Source organism: Athene cunicularia (genome assembly GCF_003259725.1).
Source record: "Athene cunicularia isolate RWA chromosome 1 unlocalized genomic scaffold, athCun1 chr1_part1, whole genome shotgun sequence".
Taxonomy (NCBI): domain Eukaryota; kingdom Metazoa; phylum Chordata; class Aves; order Strigiformes; family Strigidae; genus Athene; species Athene cunicularia.
The window spans coordinates 5,588,464-5,605,731 of NW_020799091.1; the positions used below are offsets into that span (position 1 = coordinate 5,588,464).

A 17,268-nucleotide genomic window follows, 5' to 3' on the forward strand; every position below is an offset into this window, starting at 1 on the left:
GAGAAGCTGTTAGCAAATGGTGGTAGAAACACCTGAGTCCTGTTAAATGAGGGATGTGTATTAGTGGACACAGGCTTGAATGCAACTTGGGAATTTGGGGCATAAATATCACAAAACCACCTGTGTCTGTGCTATAAAATGAGGAACTGCTGCTTACCCCAGCCCTTATCACTGTAAGTGCAGCATAAACATCAGTATTTTTGATTATTTTTCTAAAAACACATGCCTAAAAGTACTGAAGGGCCAGAATCAGGATTATGCTGTGCCCTGTCTTAGCCTATGCCCTCCTAAAGTCTGAAATAAACAAAATGTGCTCATACAGGTTTGATTAATCTTACCTTAAGTGCAGAACTTAAAACCATTTCATGTCTATGAATTACACCTGTAACTAAAGCTTCTCTAAAACTTCACCATCCTAATGCCCCTTCTGAGAAGAATGCAGAAGAAAGTTTTCTGTTAGTGTTGCACCATGGAGGGATGAAAACATTAGTATCTCAAAGTATTAGAGGTGGGATACTCATTTCAGACTTGTTTGGTATCTAGGCATCTAAAAACAACCAGTTGCAGCCTCTGTAAGAAGCCAGTTAAAAAGCTTACTCATGAGCTTTGAATGAAACAGTCTGACAAACACTTGAAAGTCCAAGGACTATAAGAAGTCTGGTCACATAGAGGGGGTTTGGGGGTGGTTCATATTGATACCATAAGAAATTTTCAGCACCCAAGTCTGTTTATTCTGCCCCCAAAATTTATTTTTAAAATTGTGATTAGTCCTAGTACTGTTTTGAGTTATGAAGTTCACAGCACAGGTTTTATTATAAGACATAGGCATATATAAAAAGTGTATATCTTATAAAAATAGCACGTATGTATACCATGGGCTTGTTCTGCCTTGGAGTTTATTATCACTGCAGTACCATCTGGTCAATACAAAGCATGAAACTAACAAACAAATAATGTAAATCTGGTAGAAATAACAGGTAAAAATAAGTATTGCAGACACCATGTAGTCATGATAGTATGAACACTTATTTCTATGTGCTGCTTCAGTTCTGGAATTAAAAATACCGAATTCTGATAATAACATACTTTCTAATTAAAGAAGAAATATGAAGAAATATATCTTAAAGTACCAGTGTCTTTTCCTTCTACTTAAAAGATATAACAGCCTAAAAGTTTAAGGGTTCTCTACTTGTGAATAATAACAATATCCTTATTTAATATTTGGAATTAACTTTTAAGAAAAAAAAATCATATCTGTACTATGTTCTGGAAACATGTAGTCACCCAGTGCTTAATTCCTTGTCTCTGAACTTCCAGACATTCCACAAATCTTCACGAGAAGAGCTTTGATTGTTCCCAGCCAGAGAACAGGCTTTGCTGAGTAAATTTAAGAACAGGGTTGAAAGTCAGCAGAACTGGGTTCAAGTCCTGTACCTCTCCTGCTGATCCGCTCTGTGGACAGCAGCTAAAATGGTCTTAGGGAAGCAATGTATCCTTCCACTATAAGAGGGCTTAGGATATTCCTGTCTTTCAAAGAGTTCATGTAACAGGACTGATTATCCACACTGCTTAACTATTCCTTCACTCCCTGCGTTTAAGACAGTCCCAAACAGTGCTCTCCAAAACAATTTTTCCCTTGAGGAGCCTTGCCTTAGGTAGGGTGGACATTAGTCAGTCCTTACCTTTGGCCTCTGAACTGGGGATCAAACCTGGCCTGCTTTTACTCATCAGTAAAGACAGCCAGAAAAGCTATTATACAATCAACAGATCTTTATAAAGACTTAACTCAGAATGCTTATATGTTATTTATTTCTGTAAATATTCATCTTCTTAATGTGTATAGAAATGGTTGTTTACTAATCTTGCATCTGTTAGTAGAAGATCTGTGACAGCAGTTCAAAACTGTATAAAGGATCAGGGGGAGCCTTGTAAATTGTTCATGGATGGAACATAGCATGTTCTGTAACAGCTGGCAGAGGAAGATGCTGAGGCACATGTAGGAACAGTGATAGCATTGAGACAGAACAGGGTTGTAAGCACATAACCTGATAATGACCAAGTAAACCAAAACTGTAGTTCCCTGATGGAAAAGCAGGGCCCTGCTTACCCTCTTGCAAGAAAGACTTTTTGAAAGAGCCATTCACTTGTATCCGGTGCTGTTCTACTGTGCATGTTACCTTCCAGCTAGCTGCCTTCAAGGTAGAGGGCACAGAATTGATAGGATTTGCTATAGAACAGAAAGAGACTGGTAAGAGACCTGAGCGTTATCACTTGAATATGTTTATGCATGAGGTAGTGAAGTAGGGAAATTGAGTTTAATTGCCCCAGTAAAGTTCTTTTTTTCATTGCTATTTAAGATTTAAAACCAAAAAAATAAAAAGCCAGTTCCATTACTACTTCAGAAAATTTTCAGTGTAGGTTTTCCATCAGAAAAATTCCCTTTTAAATTTTTAAGTGCATGACCTAATTCAAGAAATACTAATTAGTCATGTTGCACTACAAGGAGATTTAAATTCAGGTTTTCACTGAGTCTAAATCTGCATTAAAATTGTTTGCTTTTTTTTAATGTTCCTTGTGATTATAAAGAACCTACACAGGCTTTTTTTCTGTGATGTTTTTGTAGAGTGATGACAGAGAGACAGATACAGCATCAGAAAGCAGTTACTCCCTTGGCAGAATCAAGAAGAGTCCCAGCTCTCTAACCAATCTTAGCGGCTCTTCTGGCATGGCCTCCTTATCCTCTGTATGTAAACCAAAGCTTTGTTGTAATGGCTCTTTGCTATTGCTAATCTCTTCAGTATTGTTTTGTCTCCCTTCTCATTCCTTTTGCTTTTCTTTCCTTGGCATCTGTCTCCTTCCTTCCCTCTCTGTTACGTGAACCCTTGCATGGAATTACCTATACCAAATAAAATCTATTTCACTTTTTTTTTTCTTTGTTTTCTAGCAATATATCAGAGCCTGTTCAGGACTCCAGTGCACAGCATACTCTATAAACACTGAACAGAGAGGTGGCTTTTACCCTAAGAACTTACATTTGTAGCTGAAAGTGGGGGATAATTTATATAGAACAAACATTTAGAAAAGGAGAAAGTGGGGAGAAATAAGTGAAAGCAAGAGACAATATTGGTATGTGGTGTGTGTAATTAAATCAGTGAACCAGCTAACCCAAAGTCAGGAGGTTATGTGGACTTTATAGGGAGAAGTAGAATTTTGGGGAAGGATATTGAGATTTCAAAATTGTACATCCTTCTCTTTCTACATAAGTAGTGTTTAATTTTCAGTGTTTTATTTAGGTACAGAATTCAGCCATATAGACTTTATCACTAATCATTTTGTTGGTATTTTCAGAAGGCCTGTTGTCCTAAACCCTTAGGCTCTGCTTTCTGCAAGGGTGGTCAGCTGAAGAGAGATATAATATTTCAAGGATCTGATTACAGTCAATCTCCAGTCTACAGTATCCTATCATTTTATTTCTTCCATCTCAATGCAATAAACACATTCATATTTTTTTGTAGAAAGCTTGGCCTAACACCTCTGATTTACAATTAACTTTCTTCTGTTAATCTGCTTGCTCAGAAGCTTGTATATCAGTGTCCATTACATTTTGTTATTACATCTAAATGGACACAGTTGATTCCTTTACTGTCTGAATTCTAAACATAGCTTCTACCCTGATCTTGAAATATCTGGTGAAATTCAATGCCTGCAAAATTTTTCTCCTCTTGTATGATACAGGTGAGCGGAAGTCTGATGAGCATCTATAGCGCAGACTTCGGCAATGTGGATGTGAAGGGGAACATTCAGTTTGCTATTGATTACGTAGAGCAGCTGAATGAGCTCCACATTTTTATTTGCCAATGTAAAGACTTGGCAGTGGCAGATGTTAAGCGACAGCGTTCAGACCCGTAAGTACAGAGAATATATTTTATCTCCTAATGGAAGTTTCTCTTTTAATGTGAAAATGAGAACTGATGCTTTTTTCCTGTCTCTATAAACCAGTAAATGGAAAAAGAGGCTATAAGATGCCTTACATGTTTTTCCACTCTGAACTGAATATAAATTGCCACTGTAAATTGTACATATATTAACATGGGAAGCTCAAACTTCTAAGAATATGAAATTCTCTTTTAAAATTCAACTTTCCAGATGCTAAATCCTGCTTTGATAAATTTTCAGTAGGATTAGAGCCTATAATTATGATATCTAGGCATACTATAGTTAAATATCCTGTGTGTTATTTGTTGAGGAGACGTTTCAACAGATTTTGCCTTGGTAGAAGGAAGTTAATATTCCACTTTGGAAACTATTGTTATAGTTCACCACTGCTGTTCCATTTCTTACATGTAACAAGCTGAACAACGTAATGGCTAGTTAAGTGGATTTCTTTTACTTTGTAAGGAAATACTTGTGTATTTTGGAAAGGGAAGTTGGAAAGAGTGGGGTTTTTGTTCTTCTAACAAGACTGTCTAAATTTTAGGTATGTAAAGACCTACCTGCTTCCAGAGAAATATAAGCTGGGCAAACGGAAGACTTCTGTCAAAAAGAAAACCTTTAATCCAGTCTATAATGAAATACTGCGGGTATTTATCAAACTATTACTAGATTCGAATTACTGCATGCATGCATGAAGTACGAGGAACCTTAACTTCTAGGCACAGGTCTAGATGCTCTCGGAGCATCATGGATGAGATGGATTGGTCTGTAGAAGTACCCATGTCCTTCCATCGATAGGTTACTCCTCAGTGTACTCTGGATATGGGATTGAGAACACTGATTGTTGTATACTTCTTGCAAACAAACACAAGCTAAATATGAGTGTAAGATGTTTGAAATAAGAAATAAAACGTGAAGAGTTTTGTTCTGAAATGGAAGAAGTGAACAGTTAAAGATGTATAAACCCAGACACATTTTTTTCTAGCCTTTCTAGACACAGCATTGACAAAAATACAGTTTGTTTTAATTTTTTTTTTCCTCATTTCTTCCTCCTGGCAGTATAAAATTGAGAAGGATCTCCTAAAGAACCAAAGCCTTAATATCTCTGTCTGGCATAATGATACCTTTGGGAGGAATAGCTTCCTTGGTGAAGTGGAGCTGGATTTAGGAACTTGGGACTGGAATGATAAATCCAACAAGCAGATCAACTGGTTTCCACTCAAGCCAAGGGTAGGTTACTAAGGGTGGATTAGCTGCTGTTGTAGCTGCACTGTGTAAGTGCAAAACCAAGTTGTCATTTATTTAGGCCTGGTCTTGTGTGTTCTGTGGTTTTTGTTGGTTATAATCATAAATACCCCTTCACTGGTAAATGGAACATACAGTTCTGAGGTTTCTATTAGTCCAGTAAGTAGCTAGCTATTATAGTAGGAAAAACTTTCTGATAGTCTATGGAGTAGGAATTTCAAGGTATCTTTCACTTATAGTCACGTTGCTGTAACAGATCCCTGAAGGCACTTGTTCACTGAACATGAAGCAAACCTCCTGTGAATATGGAGCAAGTGCAGTGTCATTTTAATACCAGATGTAATGATGACTTCCATGTCTGCGTGCCTCTTGTTTGTTAATGGGTTTCTGCCAAAATCTAAACTTTTAGCTAAGCCACTGCCAAAGGTTCTGGTTTCTTCTGTCGTCTTTTTCTCTTTCTTTTTTTCCTTGAGTTTACTCCACTAGTTGAATCCAAAATTAGCTCAATCCAAAATTCAGTAATTTGTAGAACAAAACAGGAATGTCATGGTAGTCTTTAGTTTAATTCGACTGACTTTAAAACAGCTCCGGGTAGATAAATGTAACCAAATATTACCGGGTGCTATGTTCCATCTACAGAAGGTCCATGACTCTTTGAAGAAGTGACATATTCTTCCACCTTTTTGTAAGATAACTCTTCTTGAGGCTAATTTTTAGATTGTATTAAATGAGAGAAAACATTCCTATAGAAATAAGTTTATAAAAGTGTACATTTTGTTGCGCAAAGAGTAAGTTTCCTGAATGAAAGAGTATGCGTTCTTGTTTTAAATAAGTGTGCAGCAGTGGAAAAGATGCACCCTCGATGCCTTTTGGCCTCTCCTGGGTCTTGTTTTCTGCTGTAGTGGAAGTGCTATGTATCTGAGGCACTGTCGAGTGGTGAAACATACCCTAAAATCTCATGTCCTGTAAACTGATGGAAGACTTAATGGATAAGGAAACAAGGGAAAAAAAAAAAAGCCTCATGTAGAAGTCAAGCTTCTTCCAGTGAAAAACTTTGGTAAATTCTGTGTATGAACTGCAAGGTTTGAGATTTGTGGGGTTTTTCTTAAATTTCAGACTTCGACAATGGTTCTTAACCTAGAAAACAGAGGGGAGATGAAACTAGCTCTCCAGTATGTCCCACACCCTGTCGGAGGTATGGATTGCTTCTTTGTTTGGGTTTGTTGGGCCTTGGGGGTTTTGTTCTTTTTTTTTTAAGGGGGGGTGGAGGTAACCAACTCCAATTTTTTTAAAATGTTTTTCAGCTAATTCAGACGTCTTGCTTTAACATAACAGTAGATTTTTTTTTTTTTTTCTAGAGGACAAAATCACCGTGGTAATGAATTGAGTTTAGGATTCAAAGATCACTTTAGGATCTTTTGTTGTTTTTAATGGTACTACAGAAGAAATTATCTCATTGCTATATAATCTTAGATGTTTAATGCAGTCTGTGTGTAACAAAATTCTGTTTCTTGCTAATGATTTTAGAGATTATAAATCATCAGGCAGGTGCTGTGATTTGCTAAATAAGCAATGACAACATACTAAATTCAAGCAATATTAGAAACAGAAAACAGCAATAAGTACTTAGAATGCAGCACAATTTGTTTGGTTTAATCTTGTCTGGCAACTTATACTGGCTGGTCGGACAGTGAAGTTGGGTCTTTAATCCAGCCAATAAAAATCAAATATATTAAGAGCACAAAAGAGCTTATTTGAAAGTACAAGTGGCAATAAATGCTAACATCACGTAGACTGAAGACAAGTTAATCTCTTTATCTAGGAAGCTTGGAAAGAGAAGAAAGAAGTATTTGTTTAGTTGTAACAGAAAAAATGTGATTGTAAGAATACAGACGTGATGTGATCTTGCCACACTTTGGGGTGAAGACTGCAGCTTCAAGAGTACAGAGAGGAATGTTGAATTAAGATGTATGACAATGAGAGTCTAGGCTGAATATTGTCTCTACAACTGGGCAGGAACTGCTGCATCATAGAAATGACCCGTAAAAGGGATTGGTAAGGCTCAATCAGATGTTTCATTTTATTTTTACAGGAAAGAAGACTCTACCTACTGGTGAGGTCCACATCTGGGTGAAGGAATGCCATGACCTTCCTCTTCTGAGAGGCAACAGGCTCAACTCTTTTATTAAGTGGTAAGAACTGTAGTTGAAGTCATCAAACGTGGTGGCCTAATAATGCTACTGATGTGCTTCCTAACCTTATCTTAATGTTTCTAAATTCAAAGTAGAAAACAGCTAATTACTTTCTGATTCTCCTTTATTGTAATGCAAATTGTCCTGCTGGGGGGCTTACACCTTCAAGCTGCTAAGTATATACCACCAAGTAAAAGTATTGGGAAAACTTCCTGTGTAATCACTACTCTCTCATTTTGCTCAGTTACTTGGTGGAAGGCCTAGTCAAAATTGTGTCTGCTCTTGTTTGCATTTAAACAAAGTTTGTTTGTGCAAGAGTATGGTTTAGCTTAGCAAATCGTGGGAGGAGACAGAAGTGAGGAGCACAGTTGTATTTCTTCCTCCTTCCTTTCTACATACAGACTAAAAACATGAAGAGACAAGAATAACAAGATGGTTGGGAAATCTCTGGCAGCAACAAAAAGGTTTCAGCGCCATCAGTGATAATACAGCAAATAAACTCACTTGTGCTTCTTCCCCACCCGAGTTCTCCTTCCCTTCTATCCTCTGAAGCACAAGGGTGGGTACATGCCGCCAGTATTTCTTGGAGGAGACTGAGAATATGACCTTTGACTTCATGATGCTAAAGTATCTTCTCTTCAGTCACATTCTAACAAGCAACGGACAGTGTTTAATCAGCATTTTTTGTCTATTCAGTATGTTTAATGCAGGCTATGCTGTGCAAGTGCAAACTGACAATGCTTTTTTTTTTTTCCCTGAAGTACCATTCTTCCAGATACTAGCAGAAAAAGTCGCCAGAAGACAAGAACAGTGGCAAAAACTACAAACCCAGTATTCAACCACACCATGGTCTATGATGGCTTTAGACCAGAAGATTTGAAAGAAGCATGCATAGAACTCACAGTCTGGGATCACAACAAACTAGCCAACCACTTTTTAGGAGGTCTCAGGATAGGCCTTGGAACAGGTACTGGACAATTAACACATTAATCCTTAATTTAAAAAATACAGTCTTACCTTTTTTCCTCTTCCATTTCTTCTCTTTTTTCAGTGATCACTGAGCAACCTTTCAGTTATTTACTGGAGTTTCATTAATAACTTACCTATTCTTCAGCACAGACCATGAAATGTAAATAACAGCAGTATTACCAGGGTTAGGATGACTGGCAAGTAAGGAGAAATATTAGAAATAAACCTTTGTCTGGCCATACATTGTACCTGGTACTGTTTGAAGTATAAGAATATGCTACTCCTGCACCTAAAATCTTGATAACGTTTTACAAACTTACACATGCAAAAACTAGGCATGTGGTGTGAAGACAGTATTGGGTGGAGATAAAAAGATAGATCAGGAATGCATGATAAGAACTGAAGATAATGGCTAGGAAAACTTATAAATGCAAACGAGTTTTTTAGCATAAGGGCAATATAAGATGTGCAGCTAGAAACATTGTATGTTTTCCTTACTATATTTGTCCCTTACCTTCTCCTGTCTCCTCTGAGGGGAGGATGTGTTTGGAGTCTTTTCAAGCAAATACAATAAAAACACTTTTCCCCAAATTAACTTATTGGATGGTTCATGAAAATAGCCTAAAATACAAATTTGGATAGTAAGTCTCAATTTGAATTTTAGAGTGCCCTAGATTGGGCCACACCAGTGTTCTGTTTTATTCTTGAACTGTCTCAGATGTTAATCCCCAGTATATCTTTCTCCTTGGGATTGTGACAAAAAGACAAAGGATAACAAGGAAAAAAAACCTGGAGAAAGATGACAAAGTTTCCATGTGAAACTGTTGTCAATTATATTTGACAAAATTGTTCAAGTGTAAAGATGCAGAACGGGATCTTCGAAGTACTAGGTCAGCTACCTGAGGAGGTGCAACTGTTTTGGAAGATGGGCAGATTTGATTGTCTGCTCTCAACTCTGCAGCATATTAAGTAATGTTTCTCTTAAAACTAACATTTTTTCTAGGGAAAAGCTATGGGACTATAGTAGACTGGATGGATTCTACTTCAGATGAAACTGCTCTTTGGGAGAAGATGATAAACTCGCCGAACACCTGGATAGAAGATACGCTACCTCTCAGGATGCTAATGGTTGCAAAATTGACAAAATAAGGTGGCTCTTTAATTGCTAGTGTCAAAAATAAACTGTGGGAATGAAATTAAATGTGTGGTAGTGAAACTTGGAAGAAGAACATAATAGCTCTTTTGAAAGTCTCTGCTCCATTGCTGTTCTGGTTTTGTGCTGTCAAATGTCACTTGGTATTTCTAATTAAACTTCTGCCTGCAGATTATTACATAAGTTTAAGGGATTCTTTAATTTCTTAATCACTAAAAATGACTTCAGGAAGGAAGGCACTCAGAATTCAGTGGTAGAGGTAGCTGTGATACCTGGATGCTGGTGTTGCCTAGCTGAAGCGTTGCTGATCCCTTAAATAATCTGAATTACTAGCAAAAATAAAGAGCAGCTCAACTCTTTCTGCACACTTCTGTTGTTCATTAAGTGTTATTAACAAGACAGCAACAGGCTATATTTTGTTTGTGTTCATTAGTATGTGTTTGTATCCTCATTATGTTGTGTTGGATCTCTCCAGTGAGAAATATGTGCATGAAGAGGGTTTTTTTTAAAGTCCCTTTATTTGTAGTTGTACACTTCTAGGACATGAAAGAAGCATTACATGAAGTGGTACTGTCGGTGTTTGTTCTGTTCTGCAGGGTCCAGAGGACTGTTAGTTCCAATGTACTATAAAAATTCAGGGTTATAAAAAATTTTGCTTATCTATGTGTTAATGTCTTGCTAGTATACAGTCCTTACTCTTAAATGCTGAAGGTGTAGAGATGAAACTTTTTTTTTTATTCAAATGTTACTCTAAAGGATCTAAACCTGCCCATTTTAGTGCTGACAAGTATGTTGGGTATTTATTCTGTAAAGTGTACTCGTCTGTGTCTGTAACCATTAGGTTTTTTGTTTTGTTTTGTTTTTTTTTTTCAAAAAGTAATTTATCTGTGCTTGAGCGCCACCATTAGGAGGGATTATGGTGGTCTTGCTTTAGATAGCTTTGCAGCGTAGGAAATAAGGCTGGAATTTGTAACTTGTAGAAATGCATGCTACTAAAGACAGGTAAATGCATAAAAATACGAAGTGTATTACTTTTTTTAAGTAAAAGCAGCCTATTAAATCTAAATAGGGATTAGTGTTTATTAAAATCCAGTGTTTTATGTTAGCAATTCAGCATGCAATATAACGAAATGGAGAGAAAAAACATTTCTGAAAATAAATGCACATTTCTTTGCTCCAGCTGTGTAGGTCTAAGAGCTGGTGACATCTTGCACCTCGGAGTAGAGAGGAGAAGCAAGCTTCCCACAGCTCCAACTCAACCGTTTAATTTAATTATAGAAATTTTAAATGCTACTTGGTATTTATTACACATTATGAATTGGAAAAAAAGAAAGGTGCTATTCAACCTGCCAGGGAACCCAATTTCATCAGTGAGGCAGGCTGTGGAGTTTACAAATGCCAAAAGTCATTGTCAGTCTTGATCTCTTGCTGCTTCAGGTGTTTTGGATGAGATGGGTGACTGCTACAGATTCCTGTTTGCCAGGTAGATACAAAACAGTCTTAAACTAGGGAACAATGTGCATGTGACACTTCAGAAAAATGCATCTGTACTTAGGGGACACAGAGCTACTTTGCTTCTGTATTTGTAATCAGCCGCTCCTGGAAGGGTGGTGATTCTGGGAAAGCAGAGAGGCACCCAGCCTGCTCGTATTCACTGCCTAGATGAACTCATTTTCACCTGACAAGGTAGGTTGCTGTCAACACTTCACAGGATTAACGTCTTTGTTGTGGTGTTTCCCATGAAACTCAAATACATCGCTATGTCAAAATAGCTTTGGGGATGGGGTCTTGAGGCTCTCAGTGTGCAGGCAAGTGTCACGTAACCTGCTGTGTTCTATACTGTACAGAATTTTGATAGCTAAACTTGACTGCCATCAAAATAAAATAAATGGTTTGTGATAGTGTGTCTCCTTGTCTTTTGGTCATGTAGAACATCTGTCTCACTGTTCTTGAACCATTCTAGAGACAGACACTGCGTACCACTACAGAAAATAGATAAAAACTCAGTTTAAATTTTTAAAAGCTACCTGAACATGAATGTAAGATTTATTTGTGCACCGTGCTTTAGTGTAATGACACAGCAGTGTTATGTACTCATCTAGATTAAACAAGAAACTTAGCCAAGTAATAAAAATGGACCCTTTAGTACAAAAGTTCAGTGCTCTTCCCTGTTTTTTAATACATTTTTTTCAGCATGTGCAGAAAATGGAGACAATTACAGGTAAACCCTATAAGGATAGTTGTCACCACACATGAAAGTGAGTCTTCCTTATCCTTCCAAATTCACAGGAGATCATCAGAGACAGACACAGCAGTGTCTCTGAAAAGTATAGTAGTGCTTCAAAATGTTAGGTATTTTAAAGTCAATGTTATTGTTAGTCTGCCATGGAGACTGCATCAAGCTATAGATCTTTTAAAGATTTTTTTCAGCAGCTGTGCTTATAATCTTTTTACTGTTTTACTATTGTCATACAGAAGAAAAATCAAAGCTGTCTTGGTGAGATGAGCTTCAGTAGAAGGGAAGATTACAAACCAAGCTGTTTCATCAGTGGAAAAAGTACTTTGATTACCCTATGCATGCTGTAGCATCTAATTGCAGAGTAGAAACATAACAATTTTGCCTCCTGCTAAAGGATATTATGTTGACTTATTAAAAGGTGCTTGAAAGTAATGGCTGCATCTAATCACATAAACCAGCAGGGATTCTGGATTTAAAATATCTGAAGTCACACAAATTTTTCTACTTAAAAAGAAAATACTGGTATTTTTTGACATTCCTCTGAATGTGGATCACTTAATAAATACAGCTTTCCACCAAATTCATAGTCACTACAGTAGTGTGTTTAAAATCGATAATATGCTGATAGAGAAATGCAAGTTTTTGAAGTTGATTAGAATAAAAAGTTTCAAGAAATTAGTTTCTTTGCACTACAGTTGAAAGATTTGTCATCCGTAACTAAAACTTTAAAAGTGTAGAGTTAGTTATGAGCTAGGGAGCACTTTGATAAAATTAATAGCTATGGTTTGATTCTTAATTCCCGTTGACCTTTATGACAAAGCAGCCGTAATCCTAGAATGTCTTTATATCCATCCTTGTCCCAGAGAAACAAATGGGAAAAGCAACACTTTTTTTTTTTCTTTCCCTTTCACTTTGAGTTTATTTTTGCTTTAGCCTGGAATGAGGCGCTTTTTGGCACACATACATGTGTATGCACATATATGTGTGTGTGCTCTAAATTACACCATCTTTACTTCCTATAAACCAGGCTCCAACACCCCAGCAATCCTTTCATGCTCTATGACCAGAAACCTCCTTTTCCTTCTACCTCCCATTTCCGCAAGTAAGCCTGCAAACCTGAGTTGGTGTGGCAACCCCCATCACTCTGATTTTACCCATTTTGGAAGATCTGGGACTGCCCCCTCCTTGTCTTGTTTGCTTCATCGCCTTTACCCCCATCACTCACTCCTCTGATCATATCCTTTTCCAACAAAGTCATCAAAACCTGCACCAACTTTTTCCTTCCAGCTGCACTTTTTTTCCTCTTCCCTATGCTGACAGATCTGTCATTAACTGCTGAAAAAGTTGCACGTTTTTAGAGAACGGGCCGTGTCTTTACTTACCGTAGAGCTGTCAGTATGATCTGAGAAGGCTGGAGCCTGCTGTGGTGATCTCTTCTGGCACACGCAGGGCACGAGCCGAGAAGTAGTTCTGCAGACTTGGGGGAAATTCCTTTATCGAATCTGGGTGGTTTTGAGAGTGCCAGCAGTGTTTGTTTGCTAAGAAACGCTCCCAGCTCTTTCAGCTGCTCTCATGGGGCTGGCCCAGTTCCAGCCAGCCAGGATGAAGGCATGAGCTCTGGGGTGACTGGATTCAGCCTCTTACCTCCACGGAGACAGAAACCTGCAGCAGGAGTGGCAGCAAACGGTTGGGGAAAGAAAACACCTGGTAAGAAAACATTTTTCTCCCCTTAAACCTGACTCTTCATTGCGTTTCCACTGGATGGCCTAAAACTTTTAGTCCTTCCCCCTCTCCTCTGTTATTTCCAAATGTGTGGGCAGGATCCAAGGTCGCAGCAGTAGCAGGGGAGTGCAGGACGGTGGAGGTAAAAAAAATTCTTTTTTGCTGTATGTTATTTTTTTTATCCTTCCTTTAAGCTGACTCCTTCCCACAGCCCTGTCTTTACATCCAGTCAAAGCCCTGGAATTCACAGAACCTGATCATCAGCATGCTGTTTCAGATGCTGTATAGTTCCAGGTCTGGATCTGAATGAAAAATTCATAGATGAGTTTTAGGCTGACTTTTCATATGTCTGGGTAGCATAGTGTATGATTAGGCACCAGTAATGATTTGGTGCCAATGTAATAGTAAATATTTTCCTTAGTTTTACATGAGGAACCAGACTTCTAAAGTTACATGCCTAAAATAATCCAGTAAATCAGTGTCAAAACCCAAGTGATGAACCATTTCTACAGGCACAAATTCTTTGTATCACAGGGCATTCAGTAATTATTAGCATTGTATAGATCTCATTCATAAATTGCTAAGCATGGTGTAAGGCTAATTGGTTATTTTAAATGAGCAATATAACATTAAAACCTTATAAATCAATTAGAATTTTGATGTAACCATGTTTTACTTGCATATATAATACCAGATCTGGAGGAGAAAATAAAGGCAGAGGAAGAGGATTGCTTAAGGAATTTACTGCTTTATCACTTACAAGCTTTTAACCTAAATATAATAGTACTTCTTGTAGCTACAACAACAGAGCCCTTTGAGAAGGAATAATTAGCAAAGCTAGTAATCAGCAAATGAATAGGCTTGCATAAACACTAAGCCTACATTCTTTGCTTTTGCATCATGGAGCCTGGCAGCCTTCTCACCAGCCTCCTGACTGAAGCAGGGTGAGGCAGGTGAGGAGGGCTGCAGTACCCTGTGGGTTGGGGGCTGCCATCGGCTGTGTGGGAGGTCCTGTCCCCCCACGCCGGTTTCTCTGGATTCCCAGAGAAACTCCACCAGCTTAGCGCAGCTCTGGCCACGTAACCATTGGGTACTGTTTAATTATGCTGAGTGTCACTAAGGTAAATGGTCGCTATGACATTTTGACTCATCTTTGTGCAAGACAGGGGCTCCGTGGCTCAGGATGCGAGGCAGGCAGTGATGGCCAACCCCACGAGTGATCCAGAGACAAGCAAAGACATGGAGGATCCTGACAAGAGGCCTGGAGGAACTCTGTGAGAGCCCTGAGGAGGAGTGAGAAGGCTCTGCTGCATTCACACCTGGAACAGCAGCATCACCTTATCTGTATACTGGAGAAAAAAGCAGACGACGCACACAAACGCTGCAGAAGCCTGGAGCAGCTCAACGTGGAGCTGGAGAAACTGAGGGCAGAGGACGCTGTGAAAATGAAGACCCTGACCCAACGGATTTACCATCTGGAGGGGCGCTTCATGGATCTGGCCAATAACCATGAAAAAAATGATCCAGTTCAAGAACGAACACAAGAAACAGCACATGCAGCTGTGGGAGAAGAACAAGTGCCTGCGGCAGGAGAACGAAGCGCTCTTCAGCCAGACGGTGAGGGAGAAGGAAGCTGAAGTGCTCCAGCTCACTGCCCAGGCCAGAAAGCTCTCGCAACAGTTGGACTCCTTGCAGGAGAAATGTGCTTATGAGAGTCGTAGAGCCCAGGAGCGGGAAAAGGAGCTGCTAGAAGCTCAGAGTCTCCAAGCAAGCGCCTATGCCTGGGAAGTCAATTCATTAAAAAAAGAGCTGCAACACCTCCAGGAGAAGCACCAACAAACTGCTGCACAGGTGGAGGGCGCTGAAAGTCAGCAGAGGGCTCAAGGCAGCAAGCTGCAGGCCAAGCTGGAGAGGACAAATGAGGAGAAAGAGCGGCTCCAGAACCTGGCCATGGAGAGGGGGCAAAGCTCTGCAAGATAAGCAACAGAAAATTGAACAACTGGGGAGGAAGCTGGAGATTGCAGAAAACGCCAGGCAGAGAGCAGGAAAGTGCCTCGTGAACGAGGTGGCAGCGGCAGACAATGATCTGAAGGTCCAAGAGCTCCAACGACAGCTCGAAAGCAGCAAGCAGGCATGCAGCGAGCTCTCGCTGCAGTTCGATGCTTACAGAAAGCACAGCATGGATTTACTGACTAAAGAGAAAGCACTGAATGCCAAACTCCGTCATTTTATTGTGTAAATGCATCTTCCTCCTCTGTTCTCATCTTGGCAGGTGCCTGCCTCTACTGTAACACACCGCTGCATTTTGTTCCTCTCCACGAGACCCTCTTTTGGCAGAGACCATTTTCTGATTTCTCCGCAGTTACCAGTTTAAATCCTACAAGGATGGTTCTGTAGTCTACTTTTTTGTTATGCTTTTGAAGAAGTAAGAGTTCTACACTGTTAAATCTGAATGGAGATTGTTGAACTAGTCAAACCTGTGACATGAAAGATTAGGGTGGAAAATGTAAAATATGAATTTGGTTTATTTGGTCCTAATCTCAGTTGTATTGTACATTTTCATTTTTTTTACAATTAAAATCACATTATTTTCCAAGACAGACCAAAGCTCAAACCCTTAACCTTTTGCATTTGATTCTCCCTTGAAGTTGGGCATGTAAGAGGTTAACATGGAGGCTCCAAGAAAGAAATCTCACCTTGCCCTGTCTGTGTTGTGAACAGTCATGATTCAGCAACTTAATGGGTCAGAACACAACACCTGATGCTTAAGCAGGTGACTGTGTATAGTTGCCTAGTAGTCTTAGGAGTTTCTACAATTGGTTTAGTCTTATTTAATGTCATAGCATTATCTATATCCCTGTTCAGCTCAAAATAAATTGTCAGGTCTTTGGGTGACTTCAGCAGTCTGGAAGAGGTTGAGGTCCTGGATGTTCTGCTAGTTTAGGTGTCTCCTAGGTAGAGAAAATAGTGATGATGCACAAAAGGGAAAGGGTGTATGTTTGGCATTTTCTGACAAGGGAATCTTTCCCTTTCCTGTCAGCACTGGGAGATACGAAGGCATCCACCTCTCTCCAGCCTTTCTCCCACCCAACGAGGAAGTTTTAGTCTGTTGAGTTTCAGCTCCTGCTCTTTAACACTCCAACAAAAAAAACAGGATGGGCCAAAGGCTATCCCCCACCTGGGCTGTAGGCAGCTTCCTCGAGAGCTCTCCAAGTTCTTTCCCACGTGTTTATTGGGGACTAACCGTTTTAGCTAGCTGTTGGGGTAGCTCTTAGTCTTGAGCATCTACGGAGCAGCAGCACTGCATCAGACTTGGTACCTGTTGAGCCATGTGTTTAGAAGTGTACAGAAAGGGCGAGAAGATCCTACAGCTTGAAACCGGTTCATCTCAAGGATGTACTGAACCAGATGTGCTTTCTAAATAATAGCTGTCAGCAGACTTGTCATCTGAACTTCTCCCTGAACCCGCAGAAAGCCACGTGGGAAGAACTGCTGTGCCACTGCATGACAAACCACAGCCTTCCTTTCGATCCTGGCTCCTACAAGTGTCATTCCACACCAGATTTATGGACCACATCCTCTCACTTTTCACCCATCTTTTTCCCATGGGCACGCCCATGCTGCATGTGTGTGTGAACAGCTGCAGTGTGAACACCTGCTGCCCCAGGCTACCAACTAGGCCCGGGGTCAGAGGGGAACTGGGTAGGCTGTGAGTCTGATGATCCGTTTTTCCTTCTGTGACTGCAAGAGAGCCTAGAACAGGTGCCCAAATCTGTGCAGGGGACACCTACTTGTGGGGTGACAGGAAAGCCCCC

General features: G+C 39.5%; 2 protein-coding genes across 8 annotated transcripts in view; both read left to right on the forward strand.

The window, feature by feature from the left end:
• The window catches only part of SYTL2 (synaptotagmin like 2), a 47,767-nt gene extending 36,376 nt beyond the window's left edge, over positions 1–11,391 (forward strand). For 6 of the 7 annotated variants that reach the window (XM_026851181.1, XM_026851190.1, XM_026851202.1 and 3 more), the window contains 8 exons: positions 2,624–2,743; positions 3,736–3,905; positions 4,478–4,580; positions 4,993–5,163; positions 6,295–6,373; positions 7,271–7,370; positions 8,132–8,337; positions 9,343–11,391. In XM_026851181.1, coding sequence (XP_026706982.1) covers positions 2,624–2,743; positions 3,736–3,905; positions 4,478–4,580; positions 4,993–5,163; positions 6,295–6,373; positions 7,271–7,370; positions 8,132–8,337; positions 9,343–9,488 — 1,095 coding nt within the window. In that variant the 3' untranslated portion in view covers positions 9,489–11,391. The remainder of the gene's footprint in view (positions 1–2,623; positions 2,744–3,735; positions 3,906–4,477; positions 4,581–4,992; positions 5,164–6,294; positions 6,374–7,270; positions 7,371–8,131; positions 8,338–9,342) is intronic. The other variant, XM_026851212.1, reaches the window with a different exon arrangement.
• Positions 11,392–13,341: 1,950 nt separating this feature from the next.
• Positions 13,342–15,833, forward strand: CCDC89 (coiled-coil domain containing 89). The gene is given in 6 exon segments (XM_026854475.1): positions 13,342–13,438; positions 14,616–14,704; positions 14,706–14,746; positions 14,748–14,967; positions 14,969–15,412; positions 15,414–15,833. Coding segments are annotated over 6 exon segments (1,170 nt in total). The 3' UTR covers positions 15,693–15,833.
• The last annotated feature ends 1,435 nt before the right edge of the window (positions 15,834–17,268 follow it).